The 20,547-nt window shown below is 38.4% G+C and overlaps 1 protein-coding gene across 2 annotated transcripts in view; it reads left to right on the top strand.

Annotated features, from left to right (window-relative positions):
- The first annotated feature begins 170 nt into the window (after positions 1-170).
- The window catches only part of LOC118781966 (PHD finger protein 21A-like), a 78,929-nt gene continuing 58,552 nt past the window's right edge, over positions 171-20,547 (top strand). The window contains exons 1-5 of one of the 2 annotated variants that reach the window (XM_036535142.1): positions 171-376; positions 6,015-6,051; positions 9,491-9,543; positions 13,776-13,874; positions 15,847-15,879. In XM_036535142.1, the coding sequence (XP_036391035.1) occupies positions 9,514-9,543; positions 13,776-13,874; positions 15,847-15,879 (162 nt within the window). In that variant the 5' untranslated portion in view covers positions 171-376; positions 6,015-6,051; positions 9,491-9,513. Of the gene's footprint in view, positions 377-6,014; positions 6,052-9,490; positions 9,544-13,772; positions 13,875-15,846; positions 15,880-20,547 lie in introns of both variants that reach the window. The other variant, XM_036535140.1, reaches the window with a different exon arrangement.

Genomic DNA, 20,547 nt, shown 5'->3' with positions numbered 1-20,547 from the left:
TCACAGATCAGAACTGAACTACCAGCGTTCAGTTTTGTGCATTTTGCTGCATACTTTTCATGTCCCCTTCTCTCTCCCTCTTCCTGCGCGCATTGATTACTGGTGTGCTCAGGCCGGGGGTGAATGAGATTGAAGAAGAGTTCTTGTTTTGTATCTCAGTTTCTCTCTTTTCAGACAAATTAAATAAAAAAATCTAAAAATAAATCTGGAAAATCAGATCTCGTTCCATGGAGGACATTTGAATATTTAAGTAACAAATTTATATTCAGCAAGTGATTCGCTAGAGAGATAGTGGGGTGTTTGTAAATATTTATTTAAATAATTTGTGTGAGGAGAGGAGGGCTGACTGCTGCTCAAGTGAGTAAAAGAGAGGAGGGTAAGTGCACCTCGGGATCTTTGTTATTTTTATAAGAACTTTTATTTTTATTCCTAGGGAACTTATATTGCTCTTATGAGTCGTTTGGCTAGTGGACAAATGAAATCTTGTTGAAGGCGACGTAAACCGTTCCGTTGGCTTCTGTTTTTGTTCATTTATCCTTATTCTAGGAGTTGAGTGATATTTTCTAAGTGCATTGCTATTGGAGGGCAACGAACGTAGAGCAAAAATGGGCAGATTCCAACTTGCTGCCAGGTTCGTTCCTATGTTATACAATAAAGACAAAATTACAATAAAATGACAAAAATCACCACAGAAATGTGACTCTGATGGTTTGGTGTAACGGGAACATTTTCTTGTTGCTCGTAACACGTATGATCATTCACAGCAACGTTCACTTTCAGTTTTTATTTTTGGTTGCTTTGTTGATTTGCTGTAAAGGCTTAGTAGCTAGGTACTTCGTTGTATTTAATTTTCGTAGAGGAATGCAATTAGTTTGCAAACCACCGGGCTGCATAGAAAACCCTCGCCTACCGAAGTTTATGTAGCTAGCTGCTTAGCTATCTATGCTTTATTCTACGATCAGTTGTATAGAACTGAGCGGATTCTTATTGGACAGCAAGTGTGTAGTCCTGAGCGTGGTACAAAACTAGCTAGCTACGTAGCTAATGGTCCTAGCTAGGGCAACTTAATAATCTCTTTGAGTAAAGTCAGTCAGGACTTGACTTTCTAACTATTTATCATTGTATGGTTGCATGACACTTTATTTTTAATAAGCAGTGTTCACGTTGATTATTTGTCTCTTAAATGGATGTAGTGTTTTATTTCACACTTAGCCAGAGAGCTAGGCCTGTGCAGCAATCATATTTTTATTGAGAGAAATGGAGGAAGATGGGTCTGAAATGTGCTCCTGAAATGTTCCATTTAGCTAGTTAAGATGCCAAAGTACTGCCCCTTTACAGTGTCGAAACTTAAAAGCTGTTGTTGTTTGGTAGGTAGCTAACCGCTAGTTAGCAAATATTTTCGTATGACATACCTAGTTAGCTGGCTCGCTAGTTAGATAACTAGCTAGTCTAACTAGGTAGCGAAACATATATTACTTGCCTGCACCCTCATGGCGCGTTTTACACAGCATTTTTCAAATATATATTGGCTAGTATGCATATAGTACACAGTTTACCGCGGAAATATTAAAAGCATCCTTTTGAGGATGCAGTTCAAATTAATGTCCCTTTCCAAGTTTCACATTCCATTTACTGAAGGAAAATTTTGATCTTTTTATGTATTTTCATGGATTTGTTAATCCTCTTCAGCAATTCGCCCAAGCTATAGTGAGATATAAGTTAAATGACTTTAAAAAGAAAGCAGAGGGGTACCTGCTGGAATTCATTTAATATTTATTCCACTAATTTTGGCTTGACTGTTTGCAACTTTGCACAGCTATGAAGTGTGTGGCAAAGGGTAAACAAATCTCCCAATGTTGTGGGGAGGGGGTAAAGCTAAAACCATTAATAAGGAATGTGTATAATAGATGTTGGTATTGTTGTGTCAAGTCACTGTGTTTTAACATTATTAGTGTTTTAGTATAATAGCAATGTGCCACATTTGTTTTTAGGAACATCATCTTGGTGACAAATCTCTCAAAGTTGCTGTGATTATCAAACAAACATTGTATTCTCTTTTGAAAAGAGTATTGCTGGGCCCTATTAGACCCAGTTTAGGCTGGCATAGAGTAGGCTGTCTTTCTGTGGTTAATCACCTGCTCACACAGAAGTGGGGTTCACGCAAACTATTGAAACAGATGAAACCATACTTTTACGAATAGCAATTGTTCTTTTGCATTTAAACGGAGCTTGTATCCTCTATGGGCAAAGGAAACAAGACTCTTACATACTTATAATAACTGTTTACACACAGATGTTTGGTTAAATTTATGAAAAAAATACTATATTGTAACAAGTTGAAGGATCATTGTATGATGAGGTTTGTCCATTTATCTTCAGGTTTAATTAATCAAGTAGGCATTAAACCACTTTTGCTTGTGAATACAAAGGTATGCCTTCACAGGCACAACAGTTTTCCCTTCCTCCAAAGGTAGCCTTCACATTTGCCAGTTGTACCAGATGGTTGTAAAAAAAAGTTGGCCTTAAGTAGTGAGTTAGACATTTTTTATGTCCTGTGTAGTCTATTAAATGCCCACTGCATTAAACAAAAATGAACACGGTTGCAGTTGTATATTGCATGTGAAACCAAACAAAGGGCCTGCCTGCACTGTTGAGGTAAGAAAAATAGCCTAGCTACTGAGTTGAGAACTCATCTAACTAGATGACATAGGTTTTCTTTTCTGGGGGGTCATTTCGTTACTAAGTGCATGAGGTCAGATTTTTCAGGTAAAAAATACCCTTGGGGGGGGGTTGGTTTTCTTGTTTTGTTATTTGCTTTGCAGATTTTGGGGGATATTTTGTGGCCCCACGTACTTTTGAGAGGTACTAGAGAATGGGTCAACTGACAGGTTTTATTCCATATTTAGCACTACCCTTCATACTATGTGTGCATGTGTATGGCAGGGGGGTCCTTAAAGGTAAATTTTTCTGTAATTATGTAGGGACTAGTCTTGCAAAAGGTAATCAAATACTTGTAGTGTCAACCAACTCCCCCTAACACACGTTTTTCTAACCCACTCTATTTGAAACATGTAGTGTGCATCAAAACAGAATCTACATATAATAAATATAAAGAGCAGAAGAAGAATGAGAATGTCCCATTCAGTTATAGACACGATTTCTCACATTTCCAAGTATTTGTATAGTGAATACCAATCAAGATGATTAAAAATTGTTTGATCTCACAGGCTATTGACAAAGTTCTTTGATGGTTTGTGGTGTTTTGTCAGCCACAGGAGGGCCTTGCGAAGAATGTCACTTTAAATTGCTGTCTTTGTCAAGTAATGCCCTGCGTTCCATAAGGCTTTTCCAACCACTAAACTAATTTCAAAGAATTTCAGCTTTGTCCGTTTGCTTTCCGTTAAATTCCGTTATGTCTGTTACATTTACCTTTGAGCTTAAACAAGAACTGTTTTGTTTTTTGTTTTAAGGTTGGTGCAACCTCAAACATGAGAAATTAACTCTGGTGTCATTCTGAGCTGTCACTTCTTGTCCTCACTGGCCAGTTTAAGTTGTGACATCAGTAGGGAAACCGAGCACCGAAGACCCCCCCCCCCCCCCCACCCGACACTGTCTACATCCTGAGTGGATTAGAGATATCATACCCTTGTTAGTGTTGTGGATGATGGTCTTTCAAGTGTAGACACCATTCTGTCTTTTTGTAATCCTTTTATTGATTGTCACACCTGACCAAAATGGTTTTGTTCTTTGAGTGGTTTCTCAACTTGTCTATCTACTGTGCAGTGTAATTTAAGCAGGAATTCAGGGCTGACTTGATTTAGTGGGCAGAAGTTTCAAGAGTTTCTTTGCTGTATGTTTTGTCTTTTCATCAGCGTGGGCAGTATACTGTATTATTGTACAGTTTAGTGGGCTCCAGGAAAGAGTGGAGTTGCTGAGACATTGTTTGATACATTTTAAAGCAGAACATTTTACATTAAATGGGTATATTGTAATGTAAATGATTCATTAAATTATTCTAAATCATTACTTTTGTTATCAGGTTAAAGCAGGTGTGTTGATTGTGTCATTTAGTATTCTATTATTATTATTATTATAGTTATTATTATTATTATTATTACTACTACTACTTCTACTAATAATAGTAATACATTATTTAAGGCTAATCTAATTATAATGTAGAAATTAATATAATTAGTGTTCTCATATTTGCACCATTGTTGCATCACAGAATATTTTCAGTCGTGACATATGCTCATTTTGGGGATAAGGTCAAGAAGAACAGCTCTTGTCTCTAATGGTATGTGATCCACTAGTGCAGTGCTGACACTAGATGTAAAATGTTAGGTAATATATTCTGATTTCACTGCAACATTTCATCAACACTTCAGCAGGAGTCCAGTTGATACAGTTTGTTATGTGAATATATTCATATCAGATGACTTTCTATACAGGAGCAGTAGCTCTCTGCCAGATCTCAGTATTACAGGTTTTACCAGTGATCAGGTATCAACTCGACCCCTTGCCCTTCATATTGTGGTTTAAGAGGTCACTTGTTTTAGTAAGTACATGCAGTGGTCTTTTTAAATGAAATTTATGGGTGGTTTAGTTAAAAATATAACTATTGAAGATAACATTTTTGAATGGCAGTATTATTAGCAGATGTAAGCTAGGTCTAATTCCAATCTGAATAGAAGCCACAGGTGTCTGTGCTAGGTTATGTCACTGAAAGTCATTTTCTGTAATTTAAAAACATTACAAGATGTGCTTTTTATAATTTGCACCCCCCTACAGTGGTGGGGTTGACAAAATTGGCTGAATGGTTTGTTCATTCAGAGGTCCTTGTGGGTACTACTTCTTCTTTCCTGATTTATGTTTATTCCCTTTCACTTATTTTAAGCTTCTACTTCATCTTCTAATCCCCCTAACTTTACCAAATCACTTTCAGACAAATTCTGAAACTTAAACAACTACTATGATTTTTTTTACTTAAGAATAGCTGAAAGTTTAATGGATATGGTCCATTTTAGATGCCCCTACAGTGTACTTTCCTGCATTTTAAAATGAATGGCTGATAATGGCAATAGTGAATACCACTGTTGCCAGTGTAGGAGCTCTGGAAGTGAAATGGCTGCTGCATCAAAAAGTTTTACAGACCACATTGCATTACAACTTGGTCTGTTAAACTTTTTGATATGGCAGCCATTTCACTTCCAGAGCTCCTACAGACTTTCTGTCCTCACTGTGATGATCTGGGCTGTTTTGGCTGGACTGAAGTTCTAACTCTGGATTGAAAGTGGTTCTGCCTAGAATCATAGTGTATGAAATCAGCAGATGAATCTGCAAAACTCTGCTGAGGTCTTATGGGATCTCTGCTGGCACAGCAGCTCTGGTAGTATTGAGGTGAAATGTGTGCTCACAGGGTAAAGGTAATATGTAGAAATATAGCTAACAATAACACTGCCAAAAATAGATAAGCTTGCTGTTTGGTCTATGTGAAACTTGGATGTCTTGCATGATTTCCTGTATCTCTCCACGAACTGACCAGTCAGATATAAGTCTGGCCAGATATAAGACAGGCTGAGAGCTGGGCACACTAGCTGGGCATTACGTGTGACAAATGAAAGCAGTGTTTAAACAAGCGGACTAGGTGTACTCATTGCACTGCCATTGTCTTTGCTAGTGTTGAGTTGTGTACTATTTGTTAATGAATGAAAATTTAGAAACCTTAACTGAGATGGAAGGGATTTATTTGGCTAGAAAATGTACTGGCTGAAAGTCTGAAATTAATTGCATGTAGAGTACATTAGAAATTTTGAGGTCTTAATGGGTATACCTATATATCATAAAAAGGTAACCCAAAAAAGATGGCCTAACAGGTTTCAATTACTTATCATTTGGCACTGTCACTCAGTGACATCCTCACTTGTACCTGTCTCCTTGGCTTTGCGGTTTAGTTGTTTAAGGGCTGTTCTGGCTGTTCCTGTTTAATGGGTCCAATGTTTCTTCTCTTGTAGAGAGCTGGAGAGAAGAGACCAATTGCCTGGCCAGGTGGTGAGTTCTGTAATAGCTTTGGTTATTATTCTCTTGGATTGTGGCCATTGCTTGAAATCAGTTGGACAGGATGATCGTAACATTGCCTTGATTGACTCATTTCCTTTTCAGCTTCACCATTTATTAATTGTGAGTAATGTTTTTTGTTATTTATGTCAGTACAGGGATTATATTTTGATTGGAGGGTGGAACTTTTTGAGACCCTTCCAGTGCCATGACTTGCATTAAAACAGTTTTGCTTTATGTTTAACATTCATTGTCAGTTACAGGGAAAATGTTATCATCATCCCAATTTGTTATTATCATTATGTATTTTATAGAACTGTTATAAGACTGATGAAGCAGATATGGAACATAGAGTTATGTGATATATACAGGTTCACTTCAGATTTTTAAATCATACATATATAACTTGTATCATCGTTGTAGTTGCAGAGCTGTGTTGATGTAATTCATTGAGTAATATATGTGGGACGGGTAATTCATTAACCTTATGATTTCTGAACTTTTTGTTTTGAGGAATTGTGTGCTTTGTTTGAAATGGTATGCATAGTGATACATTTTATCCAGAGTGGAAATTAAATATTAAACAGGAAACAAAGCCATTCAATAACAAATATAGCAAAATAATTAGAACACCACAGATTTATTTATTTAACAATAAATGGTGTATATGTGTGGTTGCCCCTTGTGATTGCATCTGCTTCAAAATCTGTACCTTTCACCTGACTGATTTTTAGAATCATCTAATCTATGGTGCCCTGTGTTCGTGTGAGTTCTTACTTCAAAACAAATCGTCACACCCTTGTCACTTCTACTGAATACAAGCAATTTCAGCAAAACAGTTATTTTTCACCATTTTTGCTCTGCCAAAAGTGATACTGTACTTGTGCCTTATGTTTGATCTTCAGTGTTTTACAGCCTCTGAAAAGGGCCTGTTGAAGACAAGAACACTTTTATATTTGAAAACACTGGACCTAAGTTATAGTTTTTCATCATAAAAAAGTCTTATAGGATGCCAATAAAACAAACCAAATGCAGGATACTGTCTGTTCCTCATTTAAATCCAAAATGCATGAATAAGCACAGTTCTTTGTCCTGTGCAGTGATTGGTCATGTTCAGCCATTGTTTAATATTGGAACCCTGTTAAAATCATGTTCCACTTAATATTTTCTCTGCACACCGAAGGGGAAAAGAAGTAGGCTGCACTATATTTTAGATTTTAGCAGGTTTGGTACCCCATAGAAAGACAAAGGGATAGGATAAATAATTCAGATAATATGTAAGGTCATATCAATCATTACACAAAATTGACTATGTCTAACAGCTTGACGTACCATTAGAGCCTAGAATGATAAAATAAATTTAAATGTAGCCTTAATGTTATATACATAAAGTCATGGTAAGGTAAAAGTGTCTAATAGTTGTAATGAATGATGTCAAAAATCACTCTAGAAGATGTACTGTAAAGGTGGTACTGGTACCAGACAAATTAGGTTGATAAGGAATTTCTGTGGCCATACAAAATAGTAAGATTCCTTTAAACAGCCTCATCCATGTACAGACACTGGCTAATTTCACGAAACTGGAATAACCAACAAAAATAAAACAGTCGTCATGTTGATGTAGTTCTCTGGAACTGATCATTTTAATACACTGTGTTTATTTATGCCAAGTGGTAATATTTAAATCCAGAAAACCCACAAAGCACATAATGTAGCACTATTTCACTAGCTATTCTGTGAACAGTGGATGGTATCAATCGATACATTATAGTTAGCCGGCTAAGTAAGAGTGTTCTATTTTCCAGTTAAAAGTAACAGAGATGCATATTAAATTATTAATTCAAAACTGGAGCTCAGTAATGGATATTCATTCATGTTGGAAATAAAACATAGAAATGTTTTAGAAAATTTAGGACATTGACTGTGTTGTTCTTTTTTTTATTATTTTTTTTAAACTAGACTGGTTCAGTGATCAGCAAAAGTGCCTCTGACCATGGAATGTCTCAAAAGTACCACATACTCCATTATTCCATTTGTTTGTAAATGAGTAAAAATTTTTTTGCCATATTTATTTGCTTACTACCTTATAATGGAAGAAGGAATCCCAATTCTTGTGTTATTATTCCTGTTCTGGAAATATCACAGTAGAAATGGAAGCAAAGGGTGTCAGTTATGTCTGGTGGTGTACAGCACCAGAGGTGTGTTTTCTATTGTGACCAATTGATGATGTGCAAACAGGTGTTTAGAGCCATTCTTGATATGTTGTTATAAAGAGGATAAAAATGCCCATTGTGTTTGCTGGCTTGGGGTGAACATGCTATTGGATATAGAATTGGCCAACATTCTGTCAGGCAGGGTCAATTTGCTGTAGAAATGCCTTTGGCTTGCCTCAAGCAGAGCTGACCTACAAGGTGAGTCAGTGGAAAGCAGCTGTGTTCATTATGTATGGGTGTGATTTACTACAAGCAAGTAAGCATAGTAATGCCCCCACCCGCTTAGTGCTCCTGCCCAGGATCTGGCCCTGCCAAAGGTTCTCATGCAGTTGCATAATCAATTAATCATAGCAGTTACAAGTAGATTCCCGTTCCAACAAAAATCGCTTGATGGAATTCTGTACATTTCACCAGAGAGTAGGTCCATCCTAGATATTTTCTGTCCGCTTTTTTTTTTAATGGAACCCCTCCGCTGCATGACAACTGGGACCGGTCACTTCTCACTTCCGTCTGAGCACTGTCATGTTCGATTTGTGGGGACTGGCTGACTCCCAGTGGCTTGACCTGATTGGCTGGCCTTAGAGTCAGATTTTGAAAAGCAGCCAAAGAATGCAGAGCTCCTTGTTCTCTCTCAAGTATGACTCCTTTTTGTCATATCTTGACAAAACACCACTTCAAGTTAAAATGCACATTTTGTGATACCATATTGAAATTACACTTGTTAAAATCAGAGTTTAATTAATCTTTCATACATTTTTACATCTTTAGGTAAGGAAAGGTTTATGGTTTTTATTCTATCATAGATTTAAATTATTAAAGTGAAAATAAGGATTTTAATTCAGCAAAAGGAAGAGAGCAGAATCCCTTGTGTTTTAAGACCTCAGTGATTTGCCAATTTGAATGTAGCCACAAAAGCATGAACATGGCTGCTTTCAAAAGCTTGAGTGGCCATACCTCTGTATCATACACAGCATGGCCTCTACCACAGAGAGTACAATGCAGATGCTTCTTAGATGCATATCGTAATTACAGTCGCTTTAGAGCTGCCTTGGGCCTTGTAGACCTTGAGATTGGTACAGCTGTAAATGGGTGGTTAGTATATAGTCTGCCTGCTGTGTTTGAAAAAGACCCACTCTGCAATGCTGTCTGATGTTTCTCTGCAAGAATATTAAATTGAAGTAGCACCATCCCTGACTTGATTGTTTTTTTTTTTGCTTCAGCTGTACTCTCACGCGTGAATTGGATGGTGTTCAAAACTGGAGACAGTGTGAAGGTAAGGCTCAGATAATGTATCAGGAAAATGTGAAATGTTATGAAAAATGATAAAATGTTTCTTTTTTCACATGTTGCCACACAGTAGTCCTTCAAGTTCTGTGAGCATGTGCTTTATCTATGATCCTTATGTAACCTCATGAATTCATGAGTGTCAGTCCTCCGAAGAAATAAATAAATATTGGCTATGATGGTACTTTCACAATTGATGCAAATCAGTTCAGTTCAAACATTTAAAACTTTGTAAATGCTGTGCCACATAATTACACTCTGGTTGTCATTGTTTTGTTTGATAGTGGGCAACTATGAAAGTGCAGTGGTAATGTGCTGCATCACAGCACAGGTGATGGTCATGTTTGTGTACCAGGCTGTGTTTGAGTTTACAGACTGTGGTCCACGGAGCCAGTCTGGTTTTTACATTGCAGCCAGGAGTGTATCCACCTGTGTGTCCTGCAAGTCTTTTTTTGTATTTTGACTGGCAACAATCATATGTCTTCTGCGCTGCAATAACAGGAGGATGGAAAAAATTATATATTCATACATTTTTATTCCTTAAAATATGGAATTTATGTATTAAATTCTGATATTTAAACAATTTATTGTTTATTTACATAATCTAAATTGATGCTTTAATCCACCGTCACACAGTGAAACAATAGGCTTTGAGCCACAGTCAGAACTTGATGTCAATGCCAAAACGGCATCACAGTCATCAGCCGTTGTTGAACTAATAGATTAGATCCACTATAGTGAAGGTGGGAGTTATTTTGCAATCTTCCGCATTGAAATATACACGCCTCTCGCATCTGATCCTAAAGAGCTTTGACTGTGCCAGAACTTTCGGTAGCAGCAGGCAGACAGCTTACTGTAAACTTGGAAACTCTTAGTGCCTCTGTTACACAGTGGAATTTATAACACCTGGAACAGCAGATGTTTGGTGTGATTTTCTTTTTTTTTCCTTGAGATGTCTTGTTCACCATGGTAAGATCACTGAGTTCTGTGCCAGTGCTGTAAATGGGTTCTGTGCTTTCAGAATATATCAAGTGCTCACTAGCTAGATGAATGATCAACATTGATATTTCAGAAAACTTCATGCCTAGCACCATTTGACCTTTGGCAGTTTTTTGACAGCATTCCTTTCTCTATTAGTTTTCTCTCTGGACAGAAAAGGTGACCTTATTCAGAATGCGGATTTGATTGATCAGTGGCCTGAGAACGTTTTGGAAACTCTGACCTTGTGGTACTCAGAATTAATGTCCGTAAATTTCTGAAGGAATGCTGCATTATCACCTCAGTAATGCATCATATGAATATATTGTGGTATTTAATATTGATCCTACAAGTGCCCAAATTACAAAACAGACCTTTTGTCTTTTTTTTTTTTTGCTCATGTCCCTTTAGGGGCTTCATAGGTTTGCACTTAAAAGATATAGCCTAAACAAATTGCTTTATTTACAGTAGTCCCCCCTTATCCATGTTCCAAGACCCCCAGTGGATGCCTGAAACCGAGCATAGTACCGAACCCTATATATACTATGTTTTTTCCTATACATACATACCTTTGATAAAGTTTAATTCATAAATTAGGCACAATAAGAGATTAACAACAATAACTAATAATAAAATAGAACAATTATAACAATATATAGGGTTACTTGAACACAAGCACTGCGATACCAAGACAGTGCTTGTGTTCAAGTAACCCTATATATTGTTGTAATTGTTCTATTTTTTTATTAGTTATTGTTATTAATCTCATATATATATAGAGTTACTTGAACACAAGCACTGCGATACCAAGACAATGGATCTGATAATCGAGATGGCTACTAAGAGCTGTATTCTCCCATTTGCGTGTAAGTTCTTTTTTGCGCACCTCCAGTTACGCGCATTTCAGTTACGGTTATTCTCCCCTACGCGCTCCGATCACGCCCACAGCGCTTAACTTCAGAATGAAGGCTGGTTCACGACAGATGCGTGATTTATTTAAAATAGACGTAGTCACAACCTCTTTTATTTTGGCTGTCGGGAAAATGTGGACCGTGGACTTCCGCATTTACCATGTGAATGTCACTGAAATCCATTCAAACCATAAACCAGACTCTGATTTTGAAAATAAATGCAAAGGGAGAGGAGAGCTATATTATGAATCACCTTAAAGGAAAGCATTTGGTTCTATGTATGACATAAACCCAAAAATAAAGTAAATATACCAAACGACACGTGCTGGGCTGGGCCTATGTATAAAGACATGTTTTATGTGTGGAGATTCATTAACCCTTTTGAACATCGATGAGCATCGTGTTACGTTACATGATTCCTTATGTTTCAATTAGCATTAGCTTCTCATAGTTTTCAGTTAGCATTTGCTATATTTTTAATATTAAATCACTGTTTCATCAAAGCTAAAATTAGCCAGAATTTTTCCAATCTAGTTTTCTAATCGCACCGGTTTTAGCATATGCGCTAAATGGCTAATCACAACGGGGTGACCGTATGCGTGAAAGAGTTAATTGATATTTCTGTTTTATTCTAATTGTGCTAATTATTTACCAGGCTTGTTCACAACACCATGTGATATAAAGCATTTTTTTCTATTTAACAGTGTAATATAGGGTTACAAGAAATGTTATTGTAGTTTATAAATAATGACACACAAATAGGCCCTATTGTAAATTTTGAACTTTATTTGTACATGCATAATAATGTTAAAAATATAGGCCTACCACCGACTTAAAAGGCAATATGGTGTAAATCAATATGCCTGACTTACTACAGCCCTCAGAAGCGTGTAGCTGAAAAGTAGTGATGTTACGTTTACAACCGATCCGAGTCTTTTGAACGGCTCTTTGGTACAAACGAAGGGATCCGAGTCGTACTTGAGAGCTGTTCATTTTATCGTTGTGCCCAAATTTCACTGCGTGCCCTAAGTTCAGTCAGTGTAGCATAGTGGTTATGGAGCAGGAATCGGAACTAAAGGGTTGCACCCCCGCCCCCTAAAAGAATGATGAGCCATTCTTTTGAATGGCTCTGGAACGGAGCCCTAAGATCCGGCTCCCTTCAAAGAGCTGTTATTCCCATCACTACTGAAAAGCTTGTAAGTCAAGGGCAGAATACGCCTAAATGGTGTTTACATAAGAAATGCCCAGATTTTGGGGTTACTCCACCCAAAGCGCGTAACTGACTTCATGACGCGCAAATCGTAGACTTAAGTCAAGGGGAGAATACGCGTAGGCTGAAAAGTGCATAGCTGCGCGCTTTTTTGACTTCACACGCATGGGAGAATATGCCCCTAAGTGACTAACAGGCGGGTAGCGTATGCAGCGTGGATACACTGGACAAAGGGATGATTCACGTTCCAGGGAAGGACGGCGCAAGATTTCATCATGCTACTCAGAACGGCGTGCAATTAAAAACTTATGAATTGTTTATTTCTGGAATTTTCCATTTAATATTTTCAGACGGCGGTTGACCGTAGGTAACTGAAACCGCGGAAAGCGAAACCGCAGATAAGAGTGGACAGTTTATATCTAGCTTAGGCTATAGGCTAGGCTTAATCTTTTTTTTTTCATAAAGGAGAAAAGGCGTGTAGCCTACCTTGCCTTATTGCGCTTCATTGCGCTTCTGTGTTCTGCATTTAATAATACACAAGTATTTAATTTGTTTTAAGACTGTGTAATCTTTGTCATATAAAAAGCAACAATATACCTAATAATAGCCTAACAATAAAGCTTATTTATATAGCACTAAAATCAGGATAAATGAAGTAATTTGCAAAAACAAACAAACAAATAATACCGCATATTGCGCTGTTGAGCCACCCTGAATCAAATTCCTTCACCGCGTACATTTATTTTCAGAATAAATATACATCTGCACACATATCTGCAATCAAATGTGCTTCAGAAAGAAAAGAGAACAATGATCTGTGTTTGGATAGTGGAAAGCACTGTATTTTATTGCTCAGCGCAACTGCTTCATTGCACTTGAAGCTGTAAGGTGTACAGAATTGTACTAGTGTGTGTGTTCCCCACCCACATTACTTGCCAGACTATTTTAGAGGCAGTCATGTGCTGAGAGGCAGAGATATGGCACACATATGAAACACTCCCACAGAATGCACTCAGATGCACATGAAATGGAGGTGTGAAAGTACAGGGAAATGCAGATGAATTGGAAAAGTGTATTTTGAAGAACCCCCCCCCCCCCCCCCCCCCTCCTGTGTGTAAGCAGGCTGAAAGCTTCGGGGGACTGGACTGCAGACAGAAGGGATCAATGATGGAATTACAAACATTACAGGAAGCCCTGAAAGTGGAAATACAAGTCCATCAGGTACCTGTGATGCTTATTCTTATCACCTGTGGTTTTTTAATGTGCAGTGCTTTTGCATATTTGATGGCAGTATAAATGGAAGTCCAAGTCTTTTTCAGTTCACTAGGGGTGGCTGCTGTACAGGTGCAGCAGCAGCAGGTTAAATCCTGGTTTTTAGTTCTTATCTTCTCAGAAACATTGACTCTCCTATTGACTGTTACCTCCCTTCCACCCATTTCTAAACCAAAACATTATGTTAGTGTTCTCATGTCCAGTTGGAGCTTAATTGTTGCTGTCTGTTTAAAAAAATGGCAATAAAATCAAAGAAGAGTGTTGTTGCATATACCATATGTTGCATTATTAGCCAAAACACAGGAGCTGACATATAGGTTGGAGCACAGGGCTCTGGACCTCAGAGTTTGGGTTCAGATACATGTTGTGATGTTCATGTACCCTTGAGCAAGATGCTTATCTTTAACCTACAATTCAGATGATATTCCTGTGTGAGCCTGTGTAAGCATAAGGGTATCTGCAAACCAAATAGATAATACATCTAGCCAAAACACTCTGCCTGGGGTGGTGGTTTTCAAAAGAATATCTCAGGGGCTCTTTGGACTTGGACACAAGCATTTATGCTGAAGCTCTCTGGCATCTCCCTTGTCCTCTCCCCATAAAGATCTCAGCTGAGCAGCTGCAGGTCAGCTGGACTCTTGCGCTGTTTCAGCAAATCTTGCGGCCATCTTCCAGAGGAGAGGCCAGCCTCTTAGCCTTGCCATCAGCACCTTGCTGACTGTAGGTCAGTGATGCACCAAGACACTGCCCAGACACTGGTGGTTGTGATATATAGGAAAAGGAATGTCTGGTGAAGACTACCATACACCATAACAGTTAAATATGGGATCAGCAGGTCTCAGGTGGCACAGACAAGGAGCACTCAGTGCCACCTCCGCATTTGTTGGTCTTTTTGAAATAGATCCAGTCAGATTGAGGAGACTGATAGTGCATCAGTTAACACTATTTTTTCCCCTCAACTAAATAACTCATTTTTATTTCTTTGATCTGGCCATCTGAGCACATTAGAAGAACTTAAGACTTTAGTTGAGATAATTTACCTGTGAATTTTAGTGGATTGTCTGGTTGAGCAAAGATTAAAGAAATAAGCCTAATGGGAGTGCTGTTTATGTTGTCCCTCAGTTGATGTTTGTTGGAAGACACACTCTGCTTAGAAAAAATGAAAGAAATATGAACTTCTCACAGTCTGAATTTCTTTGCTTATCATGCAGTATCAATAAGGCTTTTCTGTCTTCTTCAGACTTTAGAGCAGAGCTCAGGTAGTATTGTTTAGCTCAGTGTTTGAGGTTCATCGCAAAAATATTTGTCAGCACTTCTTTGACCTCATTCAGTTTGCTAAGGAATACAAACCTATATCAGACCAATTATGAATGCACCAAAGCACATTGCAACAGATTTTATGATTTTTTTTTTAAATACACAAGGTGGTACTAACACCTGTCGTGATCAGATTTCCTCTGTGGGTATTTTTATCTGTTCATTTATTCATGGAAATTTCATTACAGTGATCGCCACTATAGTAGCAGTGTTTTCAGTAAGATGGTTGTATTCACAAATGCTGAATATACTGTTCACAGTATGTCACATCATATTGACTGTGAGTCGCCGCATTACAGCAGCTGTGTGGGGGAAGGGTGATCTGATGTTGCAATACAAGGCTTTGCCTGTGGGGGTCACTGTGTATACAGGCTGCAGTGCCTTGAACTGGAGCTGCAGGTCTTCAAGGCAATGCAAAGGAGAAAGTGTCTATACTAGAATACTGAAAGTACTTCGCTGTTAGACTCGGGTCTGTGATAATCTGTTGTTGGGCTTTTGCATGTCTCCCTGAATCCTTTTCATCCTGACTGAGTGCATCATTTTTCCCATCAGTGTTTTCAGTTGAACTTGAACATGTTTTTTTTTTTTTTTCTCCCTGCTGCAGAAACTCGTCGCCCAGATGAAACAGGATCCACAGGTAATGACTTCTGTTTCTCTTACATGAATTAAATATATTGCTATATTTAGGTGACATTCAAACATGCTTCTTCTCTTCCTTTTCCCTTCACCCCTGCTGATCTGTGATCAGTATAAAGTGCATCACAAAATAGATGATACACAGGCAGTGTGTTAGGTACCCCATGCTCTCTGTGAGCAGCAGGAGCGCAAGCCCAGGTGTGGGGGCAAGCCTGCACCGTGCATGACTCTGAGTGAGTCCAAAGAATGGGGGTGTTCCCAAGTGAAACTGCAAACTCAGCCAAATAAATAGGTGTCTGGTCATGGTTAGACCCTCAGTGTATGATGTTTCAGGACAGAATGTGTTTCTTCTAAGGTTTAGAAAGAATGAATTCTTTTACTGCTATGGCATTATTTTGTATTCATCTGGGTTTTGGGTGTATTCGCCAAGTAGGCAAATCTGGCTTACTTTCTAGGCTTTAACTCTCTGGGCTTTGTTTCTCTCCTCATTTACCACCCATCAATGCCATAAGAATTACACCAAATTGCAGGTGGGTCCCCTTTCAAATACACAAGAAATATGCCATGGTATTTCCCAGATACATTTAATGTTTAGCCTGTTGTAGGAGAAGTCAGTCTTAAAAAGCTGTTATTTATTGTTTACTTATTAATTTATTTGGCAGTAGGTCTCATCTAGAACAATGAAAGTAGTGTTGCCAACACTGTGTTTGTTAGAGTGTGATAGATAAGCGGTAGAGAGCTTTGCATGCTTATGTTGACATTTTTCCTGCGGCAGTCCCATTGCTTTGTGGATGTAATTGCTGTATTCACACGTGGTAGCGCATTAACACTTATAACACCACCAAACACCAAATAGCGGGAGAATGCAGGCATTTTACAGCACTAGGTACTGAATTAATTTGCAAAGTGCAGTAGGTAGTTGACAGTACAGTGGTATTTTCAGTGACAGTCATCTTTTTCCTCCTTTGTGAAAACAAGCAAGAAGAAATATGAGTGGAATGTGCTGTCATTTTCCATATTAGGAGGTGATGTTACATATTAAGAATGAGTTTTGAAGCAGCAAGCTTTTATTTGCATCATGCCCCTGAGCTATAATGTTTTAAGAGTGATTTTGAGAGTAAAAAGGGCGTCGTGAACGGGGATCACTATAAAAATACATACAAGTGTGCCGTAAACACACACACTCAAGCAAAATACTAATTTCAAATTGATACCCCGTCTCTTAATTAGGTGGAGTCTTAGTTTGGATAAGAAAACTCATCTTGTACTCCAGGTATAAATCTGTCTATAATTAGAAGGTGTCCCTAAAAGCTATCAGATTCTGTCTGGAGATTTGGAGTTCCCTCACATGTGCCACCTTGCAGTGGTGCAGTCAAACATCCTGAATGAGACAACAGTGTTTATTTTTTGTTTTGAACAGAGAATGTTTCTGTTTTGTGAAGGACATACAAAGTTAACATTTGGTTGTAAGTCACATTTGCTAACAATTTACTTCATGTCAGGGACATGATCAACCACTATTTCACAAGTTGTCCGTTCCCGTTTATTATTGGTTATTTGCTTTACGGGTGTGCTTACATACATACATAGTGCTGATTACATCACTTACTGTTATGAAGTATCAGTTATTACAGCTGAATGCATAATGGAAAATTATAGACTCAGATTAGTGTGCAAGGCAAGTGTGTGCAACCTCCTGACCAGTTTGTCCACATGTACGGGACCATGCTCGGTATTGTATAAGTTGAATGAATGACACAATCATGAGAGATGAAGACAGGGATGCACACTTCATGAAATACAGAATTCAGATGCATGCCACTTTGAATTAGTTTTATTTGTATTTAGGTCGATTGTTTTTAATAGGGTTTAGGAACATACATTGTTTAATGTTATCATTCACATTGCAAAATCAAGCATGTTGTTTTCTAGAGCGCTAGAGTTTTCACCAAGCACAACAGTAATTGATACTGCCCACTCCTTCATGCAGGGTTGTCTTGGATACAGATAAGGGGCAGTGAGTGTTATACAGACAGTAGCAATAACAAGGTAGAGGCCCACTGTTACACTTAATTTGAATTGCCATCTATTCCTCGGCAAGAGAGGCAGTTGCCTGTGGGCACTTTATTTTGCATTGGATCATATTAAAAAGCGCCGGAGAGACAAAGCAAATGCATTTTTAGAGCACAGGTAGCTGTTAAATTCCTCAATATGCTTTCTTTGCATCCATCTGACTTTATTTGCATTTTGTGGCCAAGCTGAACTGATAGTGTTGGAGGTTGTAAGAAGAATAAACTGCATTTCTGTGTGTTAGCCCCGCCTCCTTGTCAGACCTGCCATGTGATCTCTCCTTCACTCCCCAGTCCACACTCCTTGAGCCTTTTTCCTCTACACAAGTTTTTTTTTAGGTTGTTTTGTTTCTTGTTCATTTGTTTTTGTAGTGGAAGAATGGGAACTCTCTGCTTTTGGATCTGCAAGCCCTGGATAGATTTGTGTGCACAGTGTCAGCATGCATCATTTTAACTTTTAATTGTCAAGCCATCAAGTTAATGGTTTTGCTCATGCTGAGATTGATGAAATGCAAGTGCTGCCACTGTTGAAGAGACAGAAAGGGAAATGCAGGGTCCGCAATGTGGAGTACTAATTACAGCACAGGCATTGCCATTACAGAACATATAAAATCTTATATCGTAATGCCTTGCACAGTACATATGTGGTACAGATAAGCAGTGGGGGAAGCTGTGTTGCTGCATTCTGTGACACAGTAACTGAAAGATGGCAAATCAATGCTGAGCAGTATAAGAATGAGGCTGCATGTCTGCATTTGGGCTTCGAATGAACTGGCGAGGATGTGAAAGATGAACTACTGTGTTGGTGTTGGGAGACCCACAGCTGGGCTGAACAGCCGTTAAGGCCTGTAATGGCTCAGTGCTGAGCCTCTTATCTTCCCTTTGCCACTGGTCAGTCCCATCCCTCTGCTTCCCTTGACAACAGTACAAAGACATGTATGAAGCAGTGAGGGACACTAGCTATTCAGCCAGGTGAAAACACCATGCATCAAGTACCCTTTCATTGCAGTAAACCTCAGAACGGGCCTGCTGGCTCGCATTAGTCTAGCCACAGACTTGTGAAACCGGTCCTGCTGTAGCTCCATTTTTACACCTGCCTGGATTCAGCACATCAATGTAGCCTTGGTTTTTGTTATGCTAACATCATCTCCAGGTATATCTCAGTCTGGCCTGGGAACAGTGTCTGCTGGTTCACTCCAATATGACACACACACACACACACACACACACACACACACACACACACAGGCTGAAAGCAGGCTGAGTGGCAGTAAGTGTGCTAATCATGAACTTGCGCAATGTGGAATTGGGATGTTTTCATTTACACACCTCCTATAAATGGAGAGTGCTGCAAGCAAAGAGACCCTGCACTTTTGATACTGCATTATTATGAGAAGTATTACAAAAATGTGCTTAAGGGTCAGAATTTATGATACTTCTATTACAACCACTTTTTTTTTCTAAAGTCAATCTCCTTGCTGTGTGAGAATGCACAAAGCTCCATATTAGCTGTGCATTTGCATAGGTGGAGGTGCAGATTAAAACAGCTGTTGTGGTGCAGTTGAATCTTGAGTGGAGACAACCCAAAAAAACAAATCAACAGAACACCTATCGGGCATGTATGTCAGATAAGGAGAAGGAGAAATCTCCTTCACTTTCCATGGCTCCTTAGTTTTCAGTTAGGGTCCACATGGACAGCTGTAGCTCTAGTCCATCAGTCCAGGCACATTTACATTTGGCCCGGTTTGATGTGCTTCTGTTCAGTGTGATTCTGAACTGAATGGTATTTCTTTAACATCTGATCATTGTATCATGGCAGTGAACACAGATCAGTCCAATTGATAACATGAATGTACTGTATTCATATCATCCTCATGTAAACATCTACAAGTACAGTGCTTGTAGTCTCTAGCCTCTCCGTAATACTAGTCCTAAATGCAGTAAACTTCTCCCGCATTTTGTAGAGGACATGGATGTTTTTTAATCAGCCCATCTCTTTCAGTGGACCGAAACAGGAATGAATACATTCTGCAGTGTGCAATAGTAACTGGTGTTCATTTGTGACTGCGTTGATCAAGAGGCCAATAGAAAAAGTTGCTGAGTGTAGTTATGTTTGCGTATTGAATATTTTGCTGATATTAGCAGTTTTGTGTTATCCATACAGCTGCCATTTTTGCCATTTTATGCTATTTTCAGCTGCCATAGTTACTGAAAACATTGATGTTGAATGTACTTAAATGTATAAATTAATATTCATTTAGTCATGGGTCTCTTTACAGTTTATTGACATAATTATGTCTGTGGACTATACTGTAAAACATAGGATGTATATGTAAATTGTATACGCCTCTCAGTAAAAGTCAACTAAAACGTCAAATAAAAATCAGTTAAATTCTAAAGTGATGTAATATTGTGGATAGCTCTTGTTATTATCAGATTTATTTGACAGGTTTATTTTACATTCATTTTATGAGCTGAGATTGCTGTGCAGATATTTCAGCCTTTTTTCCTAGGAACCGGCTGGGTGTTCAGTAGTCTCTTCATTCACTGCATAATCACATCATAAACAAAACATGCTGCATGGAGTTTATGGAGGGAAT

This window comes from Megalops cyprinoides, chromosome 8, assembly GCF_013368585.1.
Source record: "Megalops cyprinoides isolate fMegCyp1 chromosome 8, fMegCyp1.pri, whole genome shotgun sequence".
NCBI classification, from domain to species: domain Eukaryota; kingdom Metazoa; phylum Chordata; class Actinopteri; order Elopiformes; family Megalopidae; genus Megalops; species Megalops cyprinoides.
The sequence above is the reverse complement of the archived record's forward strand: the minus strand, read 5'-3'. Positions and strand labels throughout refer to the sequence as shown.